This window comes from Brachyhypopomus gauderio, chromosome 2 (assembly GCF_052324685.1).
Source record: "Brachyhypopomus gauderio isolate BG-103 chromosome 2, BGAUD_0.2, whole genome shotgun sequence".
Lineage (NCBI taxonomy): Eukaryota > Metazoa > Chordata > Actinopteri > Gymnotiformes > Hypopomidae > Brachyhypopomus > Brachyhypopomus gauderio.
Window position 1 is genome coordinate 36636877 of NC_135212.1, and position 25335 is coordinate 36662211.

Below are 25335 nucleotides of genomic sequence, written 5' to 3' on the forward strand. Positions count from 1 at the left end.
TGAACAGCCTCACCCCTCCGCAGGTTCGGGGTTGAGGGGCGAGATTAGGATGTGGGGCAGAAATGCTGGATGCATCTACTCCAAAGGTGTAGCAGCACAAGGGTGTAGCAGCACAAGGGTGTAGCCGCACAAGGGTGTAGCCGCACAAGGGTGTAGCAACACAAGGGTGTAGCAGCACAAGGGTGTAGCAGCACAAGGGTGTAGCAACACAAGGGTGTAGCAGCACAAGGGTGTAGCCGCACAAGGGTGTAGCAGCACAAGGGTGTAGCAGCACAAGGGTGTAGCCGCACAAGGGTGTAGCAACACAAGGGTGTAGCAGCACAAGGGTGTAGCCGCACAAGGGTGTAGCAGCACAAGGGTGTAGCAACACAAGGGTGTAGCAACACAAGGGTGTAGCCGCACAAGGGTGTAGCCGCACAAGGGTGTAGCAACACAAGGGTGTAGCAGCACAAGGGCACAGACGCCCTCTGGGCTGCTCCGGTTCAGCTCCTGGGGGTTGCTGGGATACCCGCACACTTTACGATCTCCAGGACATGCTGGAGGCTTTGATCCTGCCGCACCCAGCTCTCATTCAGCCACATGCATTTCATACTAATAACACCACTCTCTCTCTCTCCCTCTCTCTCCCTCCTTCTCTCTCTCTCCCTCCCTCTCCCTCCCTCTCTCTCTCTCTCTCCCCCTCTCTCCCTCCCTCTCCCTCCCTCTCTCTCTCTCTCTCTCTCCCCCTCTCTCCCTCCCTCTCTCTCTCTCCCTCTGCCTCTCTCTGTCTCTGTCCCTCTCTCTCTCCCTCTCTCACAGGTGTCAAGTTCAGTGGCATGACTCGGCAGACAAGAGAGGTGAGGAAATATACTTATGTCAGTGTGTGTGTGTGTGTGTGTGTGTGTGTGTGTGTGTGTGTGTGTGTGTGTGTGTGTGTGTGTGTGTGTGTGTGTGTGTGTGAGAGAGAGAGAGAGAAAGGCTGCTTGCTATGTGGGGCATGCATGGAGTACTCTATATCTCTGTAATCCATGCTCACTGTCATCACCACTATGATCATCAGTATGGAGTGATACACACACACACACATACACACACACACACACCTGACTTCCTAAACCTTGTTCTCTTCTCCTTCCCATAACTCTCTCTCCTCCACAGTCATATGATTTTGGCTCCTCCTCCCCTCTCCTCTTATTTGCATATTTGCATTTCCCCGCCCAGTGTGGACACACAGAAGTACTGGGCTGGTCCTTACCCACCAGGCCACAGTGTCATTCTGATCCGATCCCCCAGTTCATGCTCCAATTATGTTTATTAATTCACTAATTAATTCATTAATTCGCTAGCTTTATTGCGCCTTAAATGACTAAAAGAACTTGAAATTTGCCTGAGGCAGTCTCTTGTGCAAATAAGAAATTTGACGCTACGATTATGAATGCTCATCAAATATGGGGCCCCATCCAGCTGTATTATGACAGCGGATCGCTAATGTTTCTCAGCGTGGTGAATGGTAAATTTCACTTGCATTTCAGTCGAGTATGAAGTAAGCAATGGTGAGGTTTCGCCATCTAGTGTCCATTTAATGCTTAGCAGTCTTTTATGTTTTTTGCGTATGAGCGTCGTCTCTTTTGTCTAGTGTCATAAAGCTTTATAGCAATGCTTCTATAAGCCTTTATGAATTTCACTATGACTTTAAACATATTTTTAAGCAAAATTCTGTGAATAAACTTTTCATATATTTTCTACTGCACATATGAGTCTCTCACATATTGTCCATTAACTCATGAACTGATGCCCTGATAGCACATACACAATCTCTTCCCCTCCACTGCCTGCTCACCTATGTCCTCCTCTTCACCTTCATCTCTGCCTGTCTGTACTTGTGTGCAACGTCTTCCTCACTATTAACTAATCACAGCTTTACAGCTTCACAGCCTTCATGTGGCTTTACGCTTTTATGGATTTTAGGTGTCTTTGTCAAGCCAACATTACATTCGTCTCAAACATCCTTTCTAGATTATCATTATTGTTGATGTTCCTGTTGTTGCTGCTGCTGTTTTGTCATCTTTGTTATTGTTGTCGTTGTCATTGTTGTCATTGTTGTTGCTGATTTGTCATTGTTGTTGTTGTTGTTGTCGTTGTCATTGTTGTTGCTGGTTTGTCATTGTTGTTGCTGTTTTGTCATCGTTGTCATTGTTGTCGTTGTTGCTGGTTTGTCATTGTTGTTGTTGTTGTCGTTGTTACTGTGCTGTTCCTCATGTAGGAGCTGTGTGCCCAGCAGCAGGACAGTGAGGCAGCGGGCAGTGCTGCAGCAGTGCGGACGGGCCGAGGGAGCAGACGCGGCGAGCCGAGTGCCGATCACGCCGTCTCCCCCATGCCCTTTCCTGCCTTCGCATGGGACCGTGTGGCCGGCACCCCCGGGTCACGTGAGCACGAGCTGGATCCACCGCGCGTGACCAAACGGCGACGAAAACTCCTAAAGACCAGCCCGGTGGTCCGAGCCCCGCCCCCGGCCGCGCCCTCAGACCCACCCTCGCCGCCGCGGCCCAACCCCGCCCCGCCCGGCTGGCTCCGCCTCTCGCTGGCTCAAGACGAGCGCCGCCGCCTGATGCAGGAGGTGTGCGCCCGTTACCGCGGGGACGGCTCACGCACCGTCACGCCGCACCACGTGTCACGCGTGTACGTGGAGGACCGGCACCGGCTGCTGTACTGCGAGGTGCCCAAGGCCGGCTGCTCCAACTGGAAGCGCGTGCTGATGGTGCTGTCCGGCGCCGCCCCCTCGGCCCACGCCATCGACCACGACGCCGTGCACTACGGCAACCACCTGAAGCGTCTGGACAGCTTCGACCGGGCCGGCATGGCCCGCCGTTTGCGCGCCTACACCAAGGTGGTGTTCGTGCGTGAGCCGTTGGAGCGGCTCGTCTCCGCCTTCCGTGACAAGTTCGAGAGCCCAAACTCCTACTACCACCCCGTGTTCGGCAAGCCCATCATCTCGCGGTACCGTGCCAACGCCTCTAAAGCAGCGCTGACCACGGGCAGCGGCGTGACCTTCCCGGAGTTCATCCGCTACCTGCTGGACGTGCACCGCCCCGTTGGTATGGACATACACTGGGAGCCCGCCAGCCAGCTCTGCAGCCCCTGTCTGCTCGACTACGACTTCATCGGAAAGTTCGAGACCATCGAGGAGGAGGCCAACTTCCTCCTGCGGCGTATAGGTGCTCCGGGAAACCTCACCTTCCCCACGTTCAAGGACCGCAACCCCAACGCGGCCAGGACCTCCGCTCACATGACACAACATTACTTCTCACAGCTCAGCGCCTCTGACAGGCAGAGAGCGTACGACTTCTACTACATGGACTACCTCATGTTCAACTACTCCAAGCCCTTCAAGGACCTGTACTGAGATGCCAGTTGGCACGCCCACCTTTGTTGTCGGTGGCATGGCTGCGGTTGTCGGGACAACTGTTACTACGTGCTGCCTCCCCCGACCTGATTCAGTTTATGCTGAAAAAAATGACACTTCCTGCGTTAGCCACCCATTCTAACAAATTTACGCTGTAAAGCTGTCTACTACGTCAGTGCTTCATAGCATTAGTTGTGTGAGCAACATGTCCAGTTTACACTGGTAAGAGAGAAAATTGACTGACTTATTCTTGTGGTATATTAAGTTAAATCATCAGCAAGATGACATGATCACAAATCAGATCTGCACTTTGACCACAAGGTGGCAGTATTGCTTTGCAAAAGCATTGATTCTCTTCCCCATTTCCATACACTCAAAATAACAGCCAACCTTTCCACACACAGACTTCACACATGCTCATGTCACCTTCACCTAAACTAATATTTTAAAGTAAAATAAATATATATAAATATATTATATTCAAAATTGTAAAAAGGGCATTCAGAGCACTATATATTTTTCTATGTATTTGTACATTGGCTTTAGGTGTAGCTGTGTGTGTGTGTGTGTGTGTGTGTGTGTGTGTGTGTGTGTGTGTGTGTGTGTGTGTGTGTGTGTTTGGATGTTTTCAATGGAGGTCATTTTGAGCTTGTAGTAGGAATTCTGAATGTGTGTGTGTGTGTGTGTGTGTGTGTGTTTCACCCCAAACATTATGGACGTTTCTCTTTGTAATGGATAATTAAGGTTAATGAAGGTAAACATGTGTTTGACAACTTACATCATGACAAATTGTGATTCAGAGAACCACCCCCACCCCTCCTTAAGTATTTCCGCGAGGGTAATCTATAAGACCCAAGAGAGTGTCCTTAAGTCCTTAAGTATTCCCATGGGGATGTTCTGGTTCATCTTTTGTTGTCCCTTGAATTTTAAATGTTGTCCCTTCTAACCACATAATTATACATAATCCCCTTTAACTGTCCTAATGTTCCATACTAATGTCTGAATAAGCAAAACAACACCAAAAAGCGCCACTGAACACTGTTGACTTAGAGCCCATGTGATTGACAGCTACTTCAGCCTCTCCTGAATGTTTCTGGGTTGTACCAGTCTTGACCTCAGCCAGACAAAATGGTGGCAGAGCCCCAGGGTGGCAGAGCTGTGGATCCAGGCAGTACAGTCAAAGCTGTGAAAACACTCCCACTCCAGCCCTTCAGCCTTGCTACCCTGCAGGGTTCTGTGCTCGAGCATACCTGCCCCCGCTCCTTTATTAGGTGGACCTGTGGTTCTAGCACAGGGTGCCTGGGGTTCTAGAACAGGAGATGTAGCATTGTGGGGTTCTAGAGCCTGATCACTAACATTGAAAATGGATCTGGGTTCTAGAGGATGTCCTCTAGGCTTCTAGACCTGGGCATCTGGTGTTCTGGAACAGTGAATATAGGTTCTAGAGCACAACACCAGAATCCTTATGACTCAAGTTGAGAACAATAACAAGTGACTGTGGTTATCAAGTACATCTATAAACTGCCAGTATGAGCACTGGTCTTGGAACAGGTTACTCTCCTGTTTGTTGTGGTCCTGCTGACAAATACAGATCTGGGACCAGCACACCTGTTCTGAGAAGCTTTTGCACAAAGAGTTGAAGTGGCTCTGAAAAAGTTAAACATATTCTGTAAGAAGCTTCATATATTTTGCTAATCAAAAATACAGTTCCTCACCCTGGAGTTGCATATGAAAAGATTACAATAGATTCTTATTTAATTATATATTTAAAATAGACAAAAAAGCTTATTGCAAAGATATAGAAAAATATAGAAAAAAGGATTCATACATTATATATACATATAAAAATGGACGTGTGTTAACCAAGCATATGTTGAGATGTTTTTCTGAGTGGCGTGGTGGTGTTGGAGAGCCCCAGTATGGTGCTGTGTGTTGAGACGCTGCAGAGAGACAGGAGCAGTGAAGATGGCTGATAACTCCACCTCCTGCTGCTCCACCTCCAGCACTGACCACATGTCCCACCCATGCAGCCCTGACCACACACGTCTCCGTGGAGACACTTGTATGGAGGAACGGAAGTGAACTCATAACTGACGTTGTACAAACACATGTACAAATCTGTCATTTACTGCCCTCTGCCTTATTTTACACTGCCAATCAACCCGTGTGAATCAGGAAGACATTCTTCAGGTGGTGAAGCTCCCTCTCACGCTCTCTTTCTCTCTTTCTCTTTCTCTCTATCTATCTATCACTGTTGACTGTCTCTGAATAAATGTTTTTGCATTGATCCTTCACTGTCATAGCCTTCATATTGCTTAAAGAGCTGCATGTTGGTGCTTTCTACCAATGTTATCAACATGCTGCTGTCCTGGATCACAAACTTCCACAGGGTACTGGGGTGATCAAAAACACTAAATGTAACATGGCAACTGACACTCATACCACACTCATATCTCACTCCTTAGCACACTTATCACTCTAACACACTCTAACCACAATCTTTTCACTTTTCTAATCTCTTACCACACTAATACTCTCATCACATTCTAGCCACACTCGTATCAGTTATCACACTCTAATCATGCTTTAGCCACGTTGTAACCACTCAAACCACACTCTTACCACACTCTAGACAATCTAGCCACACTCTAAGCACATTCTAACCACACTAACCAACCACACTCTAACACACATCACACTCTAACCACAATCTTTTCACTCTCTTACCACACTCTAACACACTAATACTCTCATCACATTCTAGCCACACTCGTATCAGTTATCACACTCTAATCACGCTTTAGCCACGTTGTAACCACTCAAACCACACTCTAGACACTCTAGCCACACTCTAAGCACATTCTAACCACACTCTAACCAACCACACTCTAACACACATCACACTCTAACCACACTCTTATCACACTCTTATCACACTCTAACATTTTTACCACACTCATCACACTACAGCTCTTTTACCACACTATAACACTTTTACCACACTCTTATCACACTATAACACTCTTATTCATAGTGACTTTGTCCAGGAGCCAAGTAACAACAACTTGGCACTGGTGAGTCATAGCAACCTTCTAAAGATGACAGCAGGGGCGATTTTAGGATCTGGTCTTTAGGGGTGCCCAGCCCCCAGTGCTCACAGAGGCACAATACCAAAGTATTGCACAGGTGCAGAGCAAGTTTTTTTCATAATATAATATTTAAAAAATGTGTTGAGCCAGGGGGTGCTGAGCAACCTCACGGTGGTGCTCTAGCACCACTAAAAATACCCTAGCCTCGCCCCTGGATGACAGGTCCAGGTTCAGCATCAGAAAGGCATTCTACTTTTAACAATTCCTAGTAAATCATTTTAAACGATGTTCATAAAAGAAAGATCAACCCATACATGCATATAAAAAGTGTTTTGTACATAAGGAATGACCATTCTCCACTGCTGATACACGAACTTTGACCCTCTCCTATATACAGAATGTAGCTGCAGACACCTTCCTGAAACAGTCCTGGTGTCTCTGTGGCTCATGAATGAACAAATACTAGTAGAAAATATCATTTTAACACTGCAACATTAACAATCTAAAAATGTGTGTGCTTTGTTAACACCAGGTTTTTAGTAATTATAAAAAGGCATCAGAAATCGCCAGTTGCGCAAATTTAAGCAGTACCATAAGTGTAATCATGTATGACAACAGGACACCGGGGTTGCTAGGGGAGACTACGCGAGATCCCACTGTACCAGACTGCGACTGCACAAGGGGAATTAGAGGCAACGTTTAATTAAATAATTCACCGTTTCCCTTTTCCACTATTTCGTAAGATGTTTTATAGAGCAGGGTGTCGCCCCCCCCCCCCCCCCCCTCTATATCTCTCTCGGTAGTTTAAGATGGAGAATTTGAATAAAGTGCCTACGGCATTTTGCAGCAGTGCTAGTCGTGAGGGCGTGCAGTGAGAATTCAGTCCAAGCGCGCGCACAAAACAAAGCGCTCCATCCTTCTCATTAGCGGCAGTAGACGCTCGTCTCGCGAGTGAGAGGGAGGTTTTAACTACACGCCGCCCGCGGGCTAGGACGCCCAACCCAGCAAACAAGACTGTTTGTTGAGTGTAGAACTTCTCTAACTGGATCTCAAGACTTCGAGCTCGGAGCTGAGAGAGGAGGCAATGGACGGCGGGGTAAATTGTAATGCAGCCACGCGCTGTCGCTACGCGCACTGGGAATTGCCCGAAGGTAACACAGACGCTTTCAGTTAGTCTCGCGCTCAAACTTTCACCCGTCTAATAACAAGTCCTAAAGTGACTAATAACCCACATGTAGTGGCGTGGAGACATGAAACTAATTTACTCCATAACACTGTGGTGATTACAGTGATGAAATGGCACGTAGAACAAGTTTTTACAGCTGTGCATGTGCAAACTGGTTTGATCTGCAGTATCTCGATAGGGTCACATGGTGGCAGCACCTGCTCTGTGTCGTCAAAAGATTTGTGAAGAAAATCAATCATGTATGTAAATCATGTATGTAAAGTTAATTTCATTGTAACATTATTATTATATAAATGTGACGTAACTACACGACCATACAAGCCTATGTACACATAGATATATCTCTAAATTTTATTTGGCATTTTTCATAATTATAGAAAAGTTTATACAATAAAACAATAGATAAATAATCTTAAGTCTAGTGAGCTTCCACAGTTTATGTTCTTATCAGTTCCTTATATATGTGGTTATGAATAAAAGCTCCCATCACATAGACTATCAGAGAAATTGGTCATTAAAGTAATTTCAGCTTTGAGGAGGGACACCACCCAACCTCACCACTCACACCAGCCAGCTCACCACTCACACCACCCAACTCACCACTCACACCACTCAACCTCACCACTCACACCACCCAACCTCACCACTCACACCACCCAACCTCACCACTCACACCACCCATCTCACCACTCACACCACCCATCTCACCACTCAACCTCACCACTCACACCACCCAACCTCACCACTCACACCACCCAACCTCACCACTCAACCTCACCACTCAACCTCACCACTCAACCTCACCACTCACACCACCCAACCTCACCACTCACACCACCCATCTCACCACTCAACCTCACCACTCACACCACCCAACCTCACCACTCACACCACCCAACCTCACCACTCAACCTCACCACTCACACCAGCCAACTCACCACTCACACCACCCAACTCACCACTCAACCTCACCACTCACACCACTCAACCTCACCACTCAACTCACCACTCAACCTCACCACTCACACCACCCAACTCACCACTCTCACTACCCAACTCACCACTCTCACTACCCAACTCACCATTCACACCACCCAACTCACCACTCACACCACCCAACCCACCACTCACACCACCCAACTCACCACTCTCACTACCCAACTCACCACTCTCACTACCCAACTCACCACTCACACCACCCAACTCACCACTCACACCACCCAACTCACCACTCTCACTACCCAACTCACCACTCACACCACCCAACCCACCACTCACACCACCCAACTCACCACTCTCACCACCCAACTCACCACTCTCACTACCCAACTCACCACTCTCACTACCCAACTCACCACTCACACCACCCAACTCACCACTCTCACTACCCAATCTATCACCTGTGACTCATACACCCCAGTCCTCACTACCATACACTTATGATTAAAGTTACTGAAGCCTTTTCCCAGATGAGATTCTAGTAAAATAGTTACACCCCTCAGGAGAATAAAGGCTCCCTGGAAGAGTGTCAAGGAATGAAGAAGTCTGGAGAGGTCAGGGTGTGGAGAGGTCAGTGTGTGGTGAGGTCAGGGTGTGGAGAGGTCAGGGTGTGGAGAGGTCAGGGTGTGGAGAGGTCAGGGTGTAGAGAGGTCAGGGTGTAGAAAGGTCAGGGTGTGGAGAGGTCAGTGTGTGGTGAGGTCAGGGTGTGGAGAGGTCAGGGTGTGGATAGGTCAGGGTGTAGAAAGGTCAGGGTGTGGAGAGGTCAGGGTGTAGAAAGGTCAGGGTGTGGAGAGGTCAGTGTGTGGTGAGGTCAGGGTGTGGAGAGGTCAGGGTGTGGATAGGTCAGGGTGTGGAGAGGTCAGGGTGTGGATAGGTCAGGGTGTGGAGAGGTCAGGGTGTAGAAAGGTCAGGGTGTGGAGAGGTCAGGGTGTGGTGAGGTCAGGGTGTGGAGAGGGTTAACAGAGACAGAGAGGTTGAAAGAGTGTAATGTGGGCCCACAATGTCCCCCTGAGTATCATACCTGTGGGAGTGTCCAGAGCCCCCATGTCCATCCCTCATCTCAACAGGCCTGCAGAGGGGGCGGAGCCAAGCACAGGTGCAGACCAGACCAGGATGGAATTCCAGGAGTTCAGAGAATTGCTTTAGGAACAAAACTCCTGAGGAGCTAATCGGGCAGTACACATGAGTGAAAACATCTCAGTGTGGGAGGGCAGAGGGAGGTGGGGATGAGAGAAAGAGAGAGAGGGGGAGAGTGGAGAGAGACAGAAAGGGAGAGAGAAAGGGAATGAGAGAGAGGGAGAAGTCAGAGGGGGCAGAGAGAGAGAGAGAGAGAGTAATATGATATACAATAGGAACTCAGCAGATACAGTGGCCTCTTAAAAGCAACATGTTGGCAGAGGAAAGTACTGTGTCCCAAGACAGAGACAGAGAGAGAAAATGAGATGGATAGAAAGAGAGAGAGAATATGTCTGTAGGCATAGCCCATCACAGAGACACCCCTAGTGTAAGTGTAATTCAGAGAGAGCTCTATTGCATGTTAATGGAACAATATTGATCTAGTTGTGAACATATTGCCAAACATACTGCCTTGCCTTCCCACACGCCTACGGTAACGTTGCTACTGTTAGAGAAGCAGGAGTGTATGTTAGTGCTGGCGCAACTGACACCCCAGTACACCAGTATCTCAGTACACCTTGAGTCAGTTGGTCTGAAGGTACAGTCGACTCCAAGTCGTTACCAATAAGATAAAGGACAAACGGTTTCAGGTGACGTTTTCTGTACACCTAGAATTGGTCCCCATGAGCTCTGGAGGAACCTCTGAAGAGAGACCTCCTGGCGAGGGGATGTGCTGAATGTGTCGTGCGGGGCGGAGCACCATGTGTCGCGCGTCTCCCCAGCTCCGCTACCCCGCAGGCTGCGCGCAGATGCCTCTCGGCTTCTCCGTGTTTGTCGTGCATAATCTGACGTTCGTACAGCAATTTCTTGGTCCTGGCGAACAGTGTAGGTTAGCTCAGGCGTTTCAACGTCGAAGACACAACGCAAACACGAACGCCTCGGGTGCGAGTTATAACCTCCGTCCAGAAATACCGAGCAGAGTGACGAACCGCAGCTAATCGGGCTCGACCAGCGGGTTGTGTTGGAGCGATACCATCTGTTCCTTATATCCTTGCTTCTGTCTTGCATCGTGCTGGTTTTTGAGTATAGCAGTGCTTTAGAGAAGAGAAACCATCAAACCGTGGAGTTTTAAACATTAAAAACGAGGCTTCCCCCAGCCTGCAGGATTTAGTTCTGCCCAGCGTATCGTGTGCTGACTGCTAGCGCCATCCATCACTACCCGGGCATTTGTCACACTAAAAGCGCACGGGTTCAGTGCTGTCGTGAGACAGATTTTCAGAGATCCTTATTGCATGCGACAGGAGATAAGGAGCGATAAGTCTGCGCTACATCAATCGACGGCTGCTGGTTTCACTGGTTTGAGATATGAAAATAAATTGATATAGGAATAGGCACGTGTGTGTGTGTGTGTGTGTGTGTGTGTGTGTGTGTGTGTGTGTGTGTGTGTGTGTGTGTGTGTGTGTGTGTGTGTGTGTGTGTGTGTGTATACATGCACATACATAGACCTCAGCTGGTTAGAAAGGAGAATGGTGAATCCAGAGCAGTGATAGAACAGAGACTACCCCACAAAACAGAGACTACCCCACAAAACAGAGACTACCCCATAGAACAGAGACTACCCCACATAACAGAGACTACCCCACAAAACAGAGACTACCCCACAAAACAGAGACTACCCCATAGAACAGAGACTACCCCACATAACAGAGACTACCCCACAGAACAGAGACTACCCCACAGACCAGAGACTACCTCATAGAACAGAGACTACCCCACAAAACAGAGACTACCCCACAGAACAGAGACTACCCCACAGAACAGAGACTACCCCACAAAACAGAGACTACCCCACAGAACAGAGACTACCCCATAGAACAGAGACTACTCCACAGAACAGAGACTAACCCCACATAACAGAGACTAGCCCACCAGTGACTACCCCACAGAACAGAGACTAGCCCACAGAATAGAGACTACCCCACAAAACAGAGACTACCCCACAGAACAGAGACTACCCCATAGAACAGAGACTACTCCACAGAACAGAGACTAACCCCACATAACAGAGACTAGCCCACCAGTGACTACCCCACAGAACAGAGACTAGCCCACAGAATAGAGACTAAACCATAGAACAGAGGCTAACCCAAAAGAACAGAGACTAACCTACATAGCTCGCTCTGATTGGAAAAAGTGACGCCTCACCCAACACCATCACTTATTACATGATATGACCAGAAAATGTCATCAGCTAGAAACTGAACAGCCCTATCAGTCAGAGAGTGAGAGAGAATCAAGATAGACAGACACACATATTTACACTCTCACCCTCGCGACCTTTCTTCCCCATCTTTTTTACTCCCTACACACACACACACACACACACACACACACACACTCTGCCTCGGGCCCTGCAGCTGTCTGAATGAGCGGCCAAGGCACTGACAGTGCAGAAACCCCCCCAGGCAGACCTCATCAAGCCCTACAGGCGTGATACTCCATTCTTGTTCCCAGAGGGCAGGTTCATACAGACTCCACCATGCCTTTGCCCAGGTGTTAGTTTAACTAACTATTCAGTAATTACAAAAACCTGGACCGGATTCTATACAGGGCCCGGATTATCAGGACCCTGCAGTATCTCAAACACAAACAAATACAGCACACAATGTTTAACACCATGGACCAATGATCAGGAGACACAGTCTGACATTCAGGCTGTAAAAAGGGGCGTGGTCACACATTGCCCTGCCCACTCTATGAATTGTACAGCCTCTTTTCTGCCTGGGGTGGAGAACACAGGTGCACTAACATTCTGACACTAACAGGTTACATTTCTTACAATTACATTATTTATATAGACAATAAGCATTAATTTGCATTAAATGCAAATGTAACATAAATTAAATACTATTACATTAAAACTGGTACAATAAACATGAAAAGTAACAGTGATATGATACTTTTTAGCAGAAAGTATGAGTACGGGTAGATGGTGTCTCACAGGTAGATGGTGTCTCACAGGTAGATGGTGTCTCATGGGTAGATGATGTCTCACAGGAAGATGGTGCCTCACAGGTAGATGTGCCTGGCCCACCGCCAGATTCTGAACAGAACAGGTCTCACCCTCATCATAATTGAAGATGTGTAGGATTACATGGAATCAGGTAGGCAACATCTGCAGCTTTATAAATGCCCTCTAGGTGGCACCAGTAACGTAAGTAACGCTAAGCGAGCGGTTGTCATTGCTATTATTAGAAGACACATAAACGGAATTTAAACATTTCATTTTGAAGCCAGCGCTGTTTGAGTTTTAAAGTATTTAAACAGCCTCTCTCTCTCTTTATGTGTGTTATGTGTGTATGTGCGTGTGTGTGTGCCTGTAGGCCTTAATTAAAGGCTCGCGTTTAACATCTGAAACACAACCCTAGCCTTTCAGTTTGCAGGTGGAAAATGGAAAGTGTAAATGTCATCAAGCTTGCGTTCACCGTGAACAGCACGTGAACACGGAACGGCACGTGAACACGTAACGTTACATGAAGAAGAAACGGCACGTGAACACAGAACGGCTGAGAAGGCTGCGTTCTGCGTTCTTGTGGCTTGTATTTCGGTTTACAAATTTAACCAGAGGTGTCAATTTCAGGTTCAGAAAGTAAAAGTCCTCACCAGGATTTTGCTCAGGCTTCCTGGATTGTGTTGATTCCACTAATTTTACCTGGATTGCACTAATTAGAAAATCTAGCAAGCTTGAGCAAAATCCTGGTGAGGACTTTTACTTTCTGAACCTGGAATTGACACCTCTGAATTTAACTAACAGTAAAACACTAAAAAAAGACGGTTTCTGATATGTGATTTCAGACATTTGCGTCCGTAACAGGTGAAAATGAAATTTAAGTAATCCAGAGAACTTTGATGTAAACACTTAGGTTATGATCCTTATAGGTTATTAGCTGCATTGATCATCTGGCCTCTAGCGGCCATCGCTCGTTTTGAAGCGCACTCAGATGGACAGTATGACAACCGCATAAATTACATTGTAAAAGAATAATCACGTGTGTCACTTGGTCGGGACCTATAGAGAGATCAAAAATGTATTAGAGAAAGGCCTACAGGCCAAAGTAAATGCATAACAACCAAGTAGGCAATTTCGCAGTTGTAATAAACAGGCTTAATTGATGGTGAAGACTACTTAGATGACATCATCATATTGTATCTGTACCTGTGAGAAGATGGCAGGTTAGAGAGTTCTGAAACACTGCTGCCTCGTTTCCTTCTTATTGAGCAATTCAGAATTTGCGTTATAGTTCACACAGATTTGAACAGATATTTGCTGGTCGTTATTATCAGCAGTGCTTTGTTAGACTACACGTCGCAGAGAGACGGTCACATCATCATCCGCAACAGATTTAGAGAAAAGCCACACGTCACCTTCTCACCTCAAGATTTTAGCCACATTGCCTTTTATCACCAGTCACAAAAATGCCTCTCATGCCTCATGATGTTTCTCATGCCTCATTTAGGGGCCTTACCCAAGGAAGTTGTGACAGGGGCCCTGTGAGGCTGCATTGTGATTGGCTCTGAAGGAAGTGAACACTCATTATGCTGCACTCATTAAGTTTTTTTCCAACAACAGCGCATTAAATGTTAGTGGTTAACAACGTAAAGCGGCACCAGTATTGACAACTTAGCGGCTTTGTTGCTATATTTAGAGAGCATTCAGACCTCTCTATCCACTCTTTTAGGGGCCTACGTCATTTAGCGACTTTCAGCTACTTTTAGGACAGCCGATAGCTGCTTTCCTTAGTGAGGAGTTGGCAACACGTCATATAGACTAGTGGTGTTGAAAATGTGCTGCACGTGAAGAAACTGCATGTATGAAGTAACTGCATGTATGAAGAACTGCATGTATGAAGTAACTGCATGTTTGAAGATCTGCATGTACAAAGTAACTGCATGTATGAAGAACATGTATGAAGTAACTGCATGTATGAATATCTGCATGTACAAAGTAACTGCATGTATGAAGAACATGTACGAAGTAACTGCATATATGAAGTAGCTGCATGTATGAAGTTCTGCATGTATGAAGTAGCTGCATGTATGAAGTTCTGCGTGTATGAAGTTCTGCGTGTATGAAGTTCTGTATGTATGAAGTTCTGTATGTATGAAGTAGCTGCATGTATGAAGTTCTGCATGTATGAAGTTCTGTATGTATGACGTAGCTGCATGTATGAAGAACTGTATGTGTGAATGAAGTAGCTGCATGTTAAACAACTAGCTATATGGCTAATGCAGAAATCCATCGTAGTGTGAAGCTTTTTTGCTATATAGTTCTTTCCAAAAATGAAGAGAAAAGGTGATAACATATATATATATATAAAAATAATAATAAAACTCTCATGCAGAAAGTCAGTTGGAGCCAGAGAATTCAGTTATGGCAAACTGGTTCAATATACACCCTTGGCTTGAATATTAAACACACTTCAGTCCTTCCCCAAAATTCAGAGCCAGTATTTGACTCAGCAGCTGGATTATAAGGTGACTCACAGAGAGGGGATTTACAATTCATGCAGTCTGAGCGGCATAAACAAGCAAGAATTGATTCATTATTACAATTGATAGTTGATAATATTGTAAAGCAAATAACACAAAAGTGAACGCACCGAATGGTGATCATTTATTAATGTCTTTATAACAGAAAACTGTTTAAAATGTTGATTCATATTGAATGTTTACTTTTTCTTCTTAAAGTCTGGCACCATAAGGTAACTGAAGTAACCGACCCCTCTAACAGAGCCCACACATCCCAAACCATCTTACAGTCATGAAACAAACATTTATCATGTAATCATTGGTGTCATTTCACGCAGCCTCGTCTTAGCTGTACATCGAGCTTCTAACGTTTTAAAGTCAGTTGTTTTCTGTTTTATTTCGAAGGTCTCGAAACGAACAGCGTAATTTGCGTGCGCAAGAAAGCGGTCAACACTTGTGATGGATCTCGGGCCTGAACTCTGAATTCTTCTTCTCTTCACTGCCGACACTGTTAAAATCCATAAATTACGGAAATTAACTGATGGGGCCCGAGGCTACTTTGTAAGCTATTTAAATCTTTAAATTTACAACATCTTCCGCAGACTGGTGTAATTGAACTAACTCCGGGGTTGTTATTCTAATGAAGAACAGAATATGCAACCTTTTCCTTCAGTTTGTAATCCTGAAGACAACAAATTTCAGGCCAGCGGGTGAATTCTACTTTGCCGGGGTACGAAGAGAGCACGCGGTCCTGAAGTGCGCGTGCTGTCGGCGGGCCAGCAAATGGACAAGCCTGTTATCAGGCCGTCCCGTCTACTGCGCCTTTTCCCTCTGCGTTCATACAGTTGAAAAAAGTCGATTTTTTCAGGTGTGTGTGTGTGTGTGTGTGTGTGTGTGTGTGTGTGTGTGTGTGTGTGTTTGTGTGTGTTTGTGTGTGTGTGTGTGTGTGTGTGTGTATGTGTTCTCCCGGACCGTTCCACATCTCTCACACTGGTTGGCGCCAGACGCCAAGAATCAGAGACCGAGCCAGCGACAGGCTGCGTTTGAGATACAGTAATTGCGGGTCTCAATGCTACATCAATTATTCACAGTTATTTACACGCAAATAAACAAACATCCAAATAAATAAATAATAAACTACTCAATGCTAGTACCTGGATGGACAAACGATACTTAATCTGGTGCAGACACACAAATGCATTCGTTTCATTGTGTGCATATTTGCACATTGCATTGGAATAAAACATTTGTGGCAGGATTTGTTTAATCTGAACATTTTATATCTTTGAGGTACAAAGGTTGGTCGCTGAAACTGCAGAATGTTTGCCTGCTTGCATGGGAAACCTTCGCGCCAGACATCTCCATCTAGCCGGGTGCTATAATTGAAATGGCGCGTTTCGCCTCAGGCGGGTTGTGAGGGCGCTTTTTGCAATAGCAGAATGCATGTCGATAGACGTCATTTGGTTTTAATGGCCTACAGGAAATTTGGCGTTGCAATGCGAGAAATTAGGAAAGGGGGAGAGAGGACAGGAAAAATCGCCGCGTGCACACTATTCTAGGATATATCCTTTTTTTCTTTTATAGCCACTTTATCAACAAGTTCTGCTGCTTCTGTATGAGCGCCGTGAAGTGGGGAGGGAATCAAAGCACGCCCTGATTTACTTATTTAGAGAAAGAAAATGTATGCCTTGCTAAAAACGCCCGCGGAAATATTACATCAGACGAAATGACAATGATTAAAATCTGCTTTTTCAACTCTTAACTCCGTTAATCGACGCGCCACTTGACTGACGCTGTAGCATTAAACCGTTATTCCCTGTAAATCAGAACTTTGAACCGTTACGGGCGCTCAGCGATTCCTACTTTGTCGAAAAATACTAAAAAAACAGAACACTAATGCTTCAGAATAATCATTCGGCGAGGAGGGGGAATATCACGTTTTCATCTTAAAAAATGAGCCCGGGCGAGAGTGGGGTTGAGCTAATTGTAGCCTAATCCTTGGCCCAGAGGCGTCTAGGCAGCCTGGAGCAAGAATGCTTTTTTAGCTCTGCTCTGTTATTTAGAGACGGATTACTGGCTTCCTTCTTCTCATAAGCGACCCGGCACATTATTTTTTGCAAAAAATAATAAAATACGATCAGCTGCGTGAAAGGAGGCTACAGAAGCAAAACGACCGAAAAATAAAGTGTTAAGAAAAAAGGATTAAAGGGAGCGAGAAGACATCTGCTCAATGTTCAAGGTAAGAACGGTCGCCTGCTTCCTGTGCGGCGGCGGCGGAGAGTGCTCGGTGTGAACGAGCCGAGGCTACACTAGCTTATAGATCTTTAAAGCCACAGTGACCCTTTTCAATCAGTCTATCAGCCGGGGATACACTTGTTTTAATGCAGTTTGAGGTTATTTGTGCTCTTGGCTGGAAGAGTCGGGTAGGTTGGCTCCCCTCGCTCGTAAGATCGAGAGCCCCACTGAATCGCACTAGTTTATAGAAACTTGGAGCGTTTGAAAGGCAGAGCGGAACCTTCGACTGGGACGACCGACGCTGTCTGGGATTTTGCTTTTGGACTCCTACCATGTTCGAGACGGTATGATCTGACTTAATCTCATCGCGTGGCAGGAATGTTCGTGAGTTACACAGGCGATAGTGTTTTGGACGTTATACAGAAGCGGGGTGATGCTGTGCGTCCAAGCTCGAGGTGGCTTTCGCTTCAAGCCACGATGTGCAACATTATGCCTTTTTACGCATCGATTTCATTACACAATTTTGAGACTTTTCATAGGCTAATCGATTCTGTTATTCAGCGATGACCATCTTTAAACATTATATCATGATATGCATGTTAGGCATATATTAAGCCGAATATCAGTGACAAGACGCCATATTGTAAAAATGTTCTGAATTTGGGCTACCCGTCGGGCACTAGAAACAAACTGTGTTCAGTTGGGCAGAAGTATAGAAATATTGACTATATTGGTAGGCGAAATAAAAGAAGTGCTGTGAGGCAGCTGTGAAAGACGCCGTTATTGTGAGTTTGACTGGCGGGGACCTGACAGCGGCGTGTGCCCAGGGTACCTTAAGTTTTACAGAAGCCTTTGTACGATCCGAAAACCAGCTGGCAACTGCTAGACACCTTAAAGATCGCGTGAAACCTTTTAATCAGGTCAAAGCAAAAATAAAGAATAAATCATCGCTATCGATGCTTCGACGCGATCCAAATAATTGGCATAAATGATCCTACTGGGTTTAGATGTTTTTCCTTGTTACGCGGCGGGGATCGCGCGCTCTGGTTGGGGGTGTCGTAGGAGTTGGAATTTGTTGGTGTTACATATTTGGCTTTTTTACTTTATGTAAACTAGCTTTAAAAGCGCATCTGTGCGTGGTGTTACACACGCATATAAACTCCTCCCATTGGTAGATGGAGGGAGGGAGAGAGGGAAAGAGAGTATTCCCCGTACATTAATATCAGGGCTTTGGTTACAATGCCCTTTGGCTATATGATGAGGTGAGATAGCTTCATACGCCAGAAACTTTAAGTCTTTTTTGAAGTGCTTCTTTCGCTGGGATCTGAAGTGTATCATGCAGCCTGTGTATTAAATGAGTATTCCTCCTAAAGGCTTTGAGCGCAGAGCAGACAGGCAACACCCTGGAAAATTCTGTAGCGTTTCAGCTGTGCTCGCCTAAAGCGCAGCGCCCGGGGCGCAGCAAGCGAGCAGAGCCCTAACTGCCTTCTGTTGACCTTTTATGGTTAAAAACAGTCGCAGCTTGGAGGAAGGTGTCGTTGAAATCCTCTACTACGAACAATGCTGCAGTTCCCTCATGACCAAGTTCATAGTTTAACTGTGTTGAACCGTTGACACGCATAACTTTTCTCAAACGCTTATGCTCGTCAGCGTTTGCTTAACTTCAGAACTCAGAAATGAAATGTTCACAGTATAGGCTACACGGTAAGGACGTAGTCAGAACCACAGCACCGCTCATGTGTGAGTCCCAAAGCAAACGGGACCATAATGCACGTGGGGAATGCTGTATTACGGCTAAACGTTACGAGCAGCATCGCGCAAACAGACAGACCACCTCTGTGCATGACCGTGGGAGGGAAGTGGAGGCGAGCTGTTGTTCGGTCAGTCCGTAGAAAAGGAGGGGGACGGAATTAAACGCACAGCTATTTGCAATCAGCGCAAGGGGCATCTGGCACGTGTCCAGCTCCTGCCTCCGCTTTGACTCGGCCTCCGTGGGAGAGTGGAGAGTCGCGCATTAGCGGGATGGAGGAACCAGAGTGCGCGTGCTCTGGTGGTTCTGAGAGGAACACACTGCACGTGCACATCTTCAGTCACTGGCACAAACTGCGTGTGGAAAAGTAGTTGCGAACGCGCGCTTGTGTACATGCGCAATGTGCCAGTTTCTAAAATTCTCAGATTGGTTGCACAGTGTCTGAACCTATCACATCTCTCACATAGCACGACCTTTAATTAGAAACTCACAGGCTTTTTTCTCCCCATAGGCGAACACCTAGCGTCCGTGTCTCTGCATCGCTAATAAACATGTTTCCATTCTCCCCTCGGGCGCAGTCGGTGAAAAGATGCAAACATACTTAATTAGAGTTGTGGCAATAATTTGTAAGCTAAATATGCGACAGGGAGGATGAGAAAGCGAGTTGATAAGACCGAGGACCGCACGCGGCACACGCTGAAAAGGTGGGAGATCCGAACACACCCTAAAGTCGCACCGCCGCCGAGTTCATCTATGGCTTTCCCACTTGTCTGCTTCCAGGAAGGACGAAGCATGTCGCGCTTGTCTTTGACCCGGTCCCCGGTTTCTCCTCTGGCCGCTCAAGGAATCCCTCTCCCGGCGCAGCTCACCAAAGCGAACGCACCTGTTCACATCGACGTGGGTGGACACATGTACACCAGCAGCCTGGCCACGCTCACCAAATACCCAGACTCAAGGTAAGACGCTCCGGCCACCCCCCGTCACGCATGGCAAGTGGGCTATGTTAATTAGTGCCAAGACTAGTGCCAACAATTAGCCGGCTTTTTGATTCAGACTTTTTCTAGTTTTTCTATTCATTTTAATGTATTTGTTCTATATATATATATATATATATATATATATATATATATATATATTAGTTTTTTGTTTTTTTTCTTAAACAAAGAAAAAATTGTCGAAACAAAGAAATTGTCGAAAATAGAAACACTTCAAAATAGAAGTTCCACAATTCTATGCTCTTTGCACTGTATTAAAATGTTGATGTAATAATATTTATGCATCACAGCTGAAATGGAAATATGTGACAAAATAGCTAAACTATTAATTTAAGTTATATAATTGCAGTACAATATGAAATGACACACGTAAACAGTGTTTGTAGAATGCCTGTCGCAGTTAACACGTATTAATATGTTTTCGCAGTCATCAGAGTGTTATCTATAATGTATTTCAAAGAGTGTGTAAATTATGAAAACCTCTGGTGCAGAACTAAGATCTGAAAGAAACAAAGAGAACTTAAAAACATGAATTATTTCACAAAGTCTCATGAGGGTTTTGCAACCTTTAGAGAGATGTGGAGTTGTATACGACCTGATGACTGGTCTTCATTGAGTTAGAACACAAGAAGACTCTTCCATTTCATTATTATGATGATTGTTATTATTATTATGCATATTGTTATTATAATTATTATCAGATGGTTTTCAAAGATTAAATCAAACCATTAGTTGTGATTCTTTATTTAAAATTCTGTTTTTAGGTTTAATGTGTGTCTAAAGTAAAGCAGTATCATATATGATTACTGATAAGTTGTAGCATTGTACCTGAACTGTCATAATTGAAATACCATTCCGTCATCAGAAGAACATCAGGACTCTAACGATTGTTAATCACTTAATAATTGTTTATTTGATCGATTTCGAACCAGTTCTTCCTCATCATGGAGTAGTATGTTTTAGAGTAAGACTTCATGCTGGGACGTGTTCGTGGGCATGGTAATCATAGGAGCCAGAGTCCCTCCTGATGCCAGAACCAGCTGCGGCTCCACACCGCCCCCCTCAGGGCACACTGAGACACTGCGGCCTGGAGCCCCAGTCATGAGCACAGCCACTTTGTCTCTAATCATCAGAGGAAGCCAAACCATCACTGCCACCCCCCATTGCACTCCGGCACACAGAGGGTTAAAGGAAATGAGTGAAGGGGCCCTGGTCCCGCCCCTCCGGCCACAGCGACAGATGAGAACAAGGTTAAAGGACTTTTAAGTTGCCGATGCCTTTTAATAGATTGATCTCTTAATAATGCAAAATAGCAAGAGAAACTTAGCACAGTAACTAATGGGGCAGCATTCATCTCACTGTCGGCCGGCCCGGGGCAAAAAGACAAGGGACTATGAAACATTGATGGAGGCCAGGGGCAGGGTGGGGGCAGGGTGGAGGTAGGGTAGGGGCAGTCTACAGCGTGCAGGTGTGTCCCACACCTCATGAGGGTACAAGTGTGTCCCACACCTCATGAGGGTACAAGTGTGTCCCACACCTCATGAGGGTACAAGTGTGTCCCACACCTCATGAGGGTACAGGTGTGTCCCACACCTCATGAGGGTACAGGTGTGTCCCACACCTCATGAAGGTACAAGTGTGTCCCACACCTCATGAAGGTACAAGTGTGTCCCACACCCTCATGGGGGTACAGGTGTGTCCCACACCTCATGGGGGGTACAGGTGTGTCCCACACCTCATGAGGGTACAGGTGTGTCCCACACCTCATGGGGGTACAGGTGTGTCCCACACCTCATGGGGGTACAGGTGTGTCCCACACCTCATGGGGGTACAGGTGTGTCCCACACCTCATGAGGGTACAGGTGTGTCCCACACCTCATGAGGGTACAGGTGTGTCCCACACCTCATGAGGGGTACAGGTGTGTCCCACACCTCATGAGGGGTACAGGTGTGTCCCACACCTCATGAGGGTACAGGTGTGTCCCACACCTCATGGGGGTACAGGTGTGTCCCACACCTCATGGGGGTACAGGTGTGTCCCCACACCTCATGAGGGGTACAGGTGTGTCCCACACCTCATGAGGGGTACAGGTGTGTCCCACACCTCATGAGGGTACAGGTGTGTCCCACACCTCATGAGGGTACAGGTGTGTCCCACACCTCATGGGGGTACAGGTGTGTGAGTGTGGGTAACAACCTTGTGAGATCCAGAGCTCATTCCATGCATGGTTACTGATAGGTTGTGTCACACATGTGATGGAGTTTCAGTTGAGTGTCTGTGGCTTACACAGTGACAGATAGTGACAAAAAAAACAACTAGACATTGACATACCTGGCACTGACAGTGCTACTACAAATGAGAAGAACAGTCCACGCAAGCTTGTTTCACAGTGACTCTGATTGGATGTTTAAGAGGCCGTCGGCTCGAGTGGTGCTGGGTAATAGCAATGTGGTGCAGCGGAAGAGAGTGAATCTGACACAGCTGGAGTCCTGTGGGTGGAGTCAGAGCTGGTGTCCTGTGGGTGGAGTCAGAGCTGGTGTCCTGCGGGTGGAGTCAGAGCTGGTGTCCTGCGGGTGGAGTCAGAGCTGGTGTCCTGCGGGTGGAGTCAGAGCTGGTGTCCTGTGGGTGGAGTCAGAGCTGGAGTCCTGTGGGTGGAGTCAGAGCTGGTGTCCTGCGGGTGGAGTCAGAGCTGGAGTCCTGTGGGAGACCTCCCTCACTCTCAATCTCTCTCTCTCTCACACACACACACACACACACACACACACACACACACACACACACACACACACACACACCACACACACACACACACACACACACAATTCTACCTCTGCCTCATTCTGTCTGTCACACACATATACACACATTCCCCCTCTCCCACACACACACACACACATCCAACCTCCAACCCTCACTTTGTCTCTCTCACACACAAGCAGACCATGCATGTATGCTCAGCTATACTTCTTCTTTGTCTCTTTTTGCTTTTTCTCTCTCTCTCTCTCTCTCTCTCTCTCTCTCTGCCTGACACTGGTGCAGTCTCTCATTCTCTCTCTAGCTCTCTCATTCTCTCTCTCTCTCTCCATGTGTACCAGCGAGGCAGCTCGGTCCATATGTCATGACAAACAAAGCAGAGGGTGAAGCTCATCAGCTAAGGGACTCGGGGCAGGAGCCGCTGACTGAGTGGAAGGAAGTAGAGAGAGAGAGGGGGGGGGGAGGGATACCCACAGATCTGGAGAGATACAAAGAGAGGATAAAATGCACAGACATATACAAAGAGAGAGAAGGAATAAGTAAAAGAGAAAGAGGAAAACAGAGAGAGAGAGAGAGAGAGAGAGAGGCAGGGGAAAGAAAAGAAAAACAGGCAGCATTTTAATTGCTTTTTAAAAAAGTGGAGATGAAAAACAGAGTTGGCCCGGGGGGCGTATGGTGAAATTCTAGCTGGAAGAATTGCAAGAGCATATGAGAAAGGAAGACCTGGGGCACCAGAGGGAGATGAGTATTGGTTTTTTATAAAGCATTTTGCATCGATTTCCAGAGAACGAAAAAAAGAGGGGACAGGCAGAGAAAAAAGAGAAAGAGAGAGAGGGAGTGAGAGGAAAGAAGGAGATAGGAAGGTGAAAGAGTGAGCAGGGGTGTGTGTGAGAGAGAGAGAGAGAGAGAGAGAGAGAGAGAGAGAGGAGGACTGTGTTTCTGTTACTGACAGACACAGAAAGATACTAACATCGCTGGTGAAAGACTAAGGTTGTGATGTACAAGTTAACAGCAAACTCTTCTTAATGTGTCCCAACTACAGGCCAGTGTGCCTGAGTTCTGCCCTTTATCAGGTTCCTGTGTTTAGTTGTGAGGCTGGTTGGCATGCAGGACTACACCTGTCTCACATGCACACTGTCCTGTGGGAACCAGGAAGAGAACAGCACCTGTGCAAACAACACTCTCTCAGTCTGTGACTCACTCTCTCTGTGACTCTCACTCTCTCCATGTGACACACTCTCTGTGACTCTCACTGTGACTCTCACTCTCTTACTCTGTGACTCATTCTCTGTCACTGTGACTCTCTCCCTCACTCTGTGACTCTCACTCTGTGATTCTCACTCTCTCACTCTGTGACTCTCTCACACTGACTCACTGTCTCACTCTGTGACTCTCACTCCCTCTCTCTCTGTGGTTCTCACTCTCTCTTTGAAAATGGGTCATAATTCTGTTGTCTTACGTTGTTACAGTGTAGTGACAGAAATGGATGAAAATACCTTATAGTGGGATATTCCTCTTACCACCCGCCAGAGCTTTAGAGCAAAACTAGACCGCTCAGTTCATCTCCAAGCTTTGGACGTCAGCAAAAACCAGTGTCCCATCTTGCCCCCTGTCTCCCCCTATCCCCTCCCCTCTCTCCCCCTCCCCTCTCTCCCCTCTCCCCTCCCCTATCCCCTCCCCTCTCTCCCCTCTCTCCTGTTCCCCTTTCTCCCCTCCCCTCTCTCCTGTTCCCCTTTCTCCCCCTCCCCTCTCTCCTGTTCCCCTCTCCCCCTCCCCTCTCCCCCTCCCCTCTCTCCCTCCCCTCTCTCCTGTTCCCCTCTCCCCCTCCCTCTCTCCCTCCCTCTCTCTGTTCCCTCTCCCCCTCTCTCCCCTCCCCTCTCTCCCTCCCCCTCTCCCCTCCCTCTCTCCCCTCCCCTCTCTCCTGTTCCCCTCTCCCCCTCCCCTCTCTCCCCCTCCCCTCTCTCCCCTCCCCCCTCTCCCCCTCCCCTCTCTCCCCTCCCCTCTCTCCTGTTCCCCCTCTCCCCCTCCCCTCTCTCCCCTCCCCTCTCTCCCCCTCCCCTCTCTCCCCCTCCCCTCTCTCCCCCTCCCCTCTCTCCCCCTCCCCTCTCTCCCCTCCCCTCTCTCCTGTTCCCCCCCCTCCCCTCTCCTCCCCCCTCCTCCTATCCCCTCCCCTCCCCTCCCCTCTCCCCTCCCTTGATTGGCCCCGTCAGCTCTGATAAGCGTCCCACAGGGACCGTCCTGGGTGACACTGCCGTCTCTTTGAGGTCATGGAGTCTGGTCAGCTGACCTAGGCAGCCTC

The 25335-nt window shown here is 47.1% G+C and overlaps 2 protein-coding genes across 5 annotated transcripts in view; one reads left to right on the forward strand and one right to left on the reverse strand.

The window, feature by feature from the left end:
- The window catches only part of chst8 (carbohydrate (N-acetylgalactosamine 4-0) sulfotransferase 8), a 143886-nt gene extending 138217 nt beyond the window's left edge, over positions 1-5669 (forward strand). For all 4 annotated transcript variants that reach the window (XM_076995133.1, XM_076995152.1, XM_076995139.1 and 1 more), the window contains 2 exons: positions 799-836; positions 2243-5669. In XM_076995133.1, coding sequence (XP_076851248.1) covers positions 799-836; positions 2243-3382 — 1178 coding nt within the window. In that variant the 3' untranslated portion in view covers positions 3383-5669. The remainder of the gene's footprint in view (positions 1-798; positions 837-2242) is intronic.
- Positions 5670-21672: 16003 nt separating this feature from the next.
- LOC143508688 (transcription initiation factor TFIID subunit 4B) overlaps positions 21673-25335 on the reverse strand; it is a 28111-nt gene continuing 24448 nt past the window's right edge. The window contains 4 exon segments of the mRNA XM_076997349.1: positions 21673-21790; positions 21931-22044; positions 22214-22270; positions 22357-22413. Of these exon segments, the coding sequence (XP_076853464.1) occupies positions 21673-21790; positions 21931-22044; positions 22214-22270; positions 22357-22413 (346 nt within the window).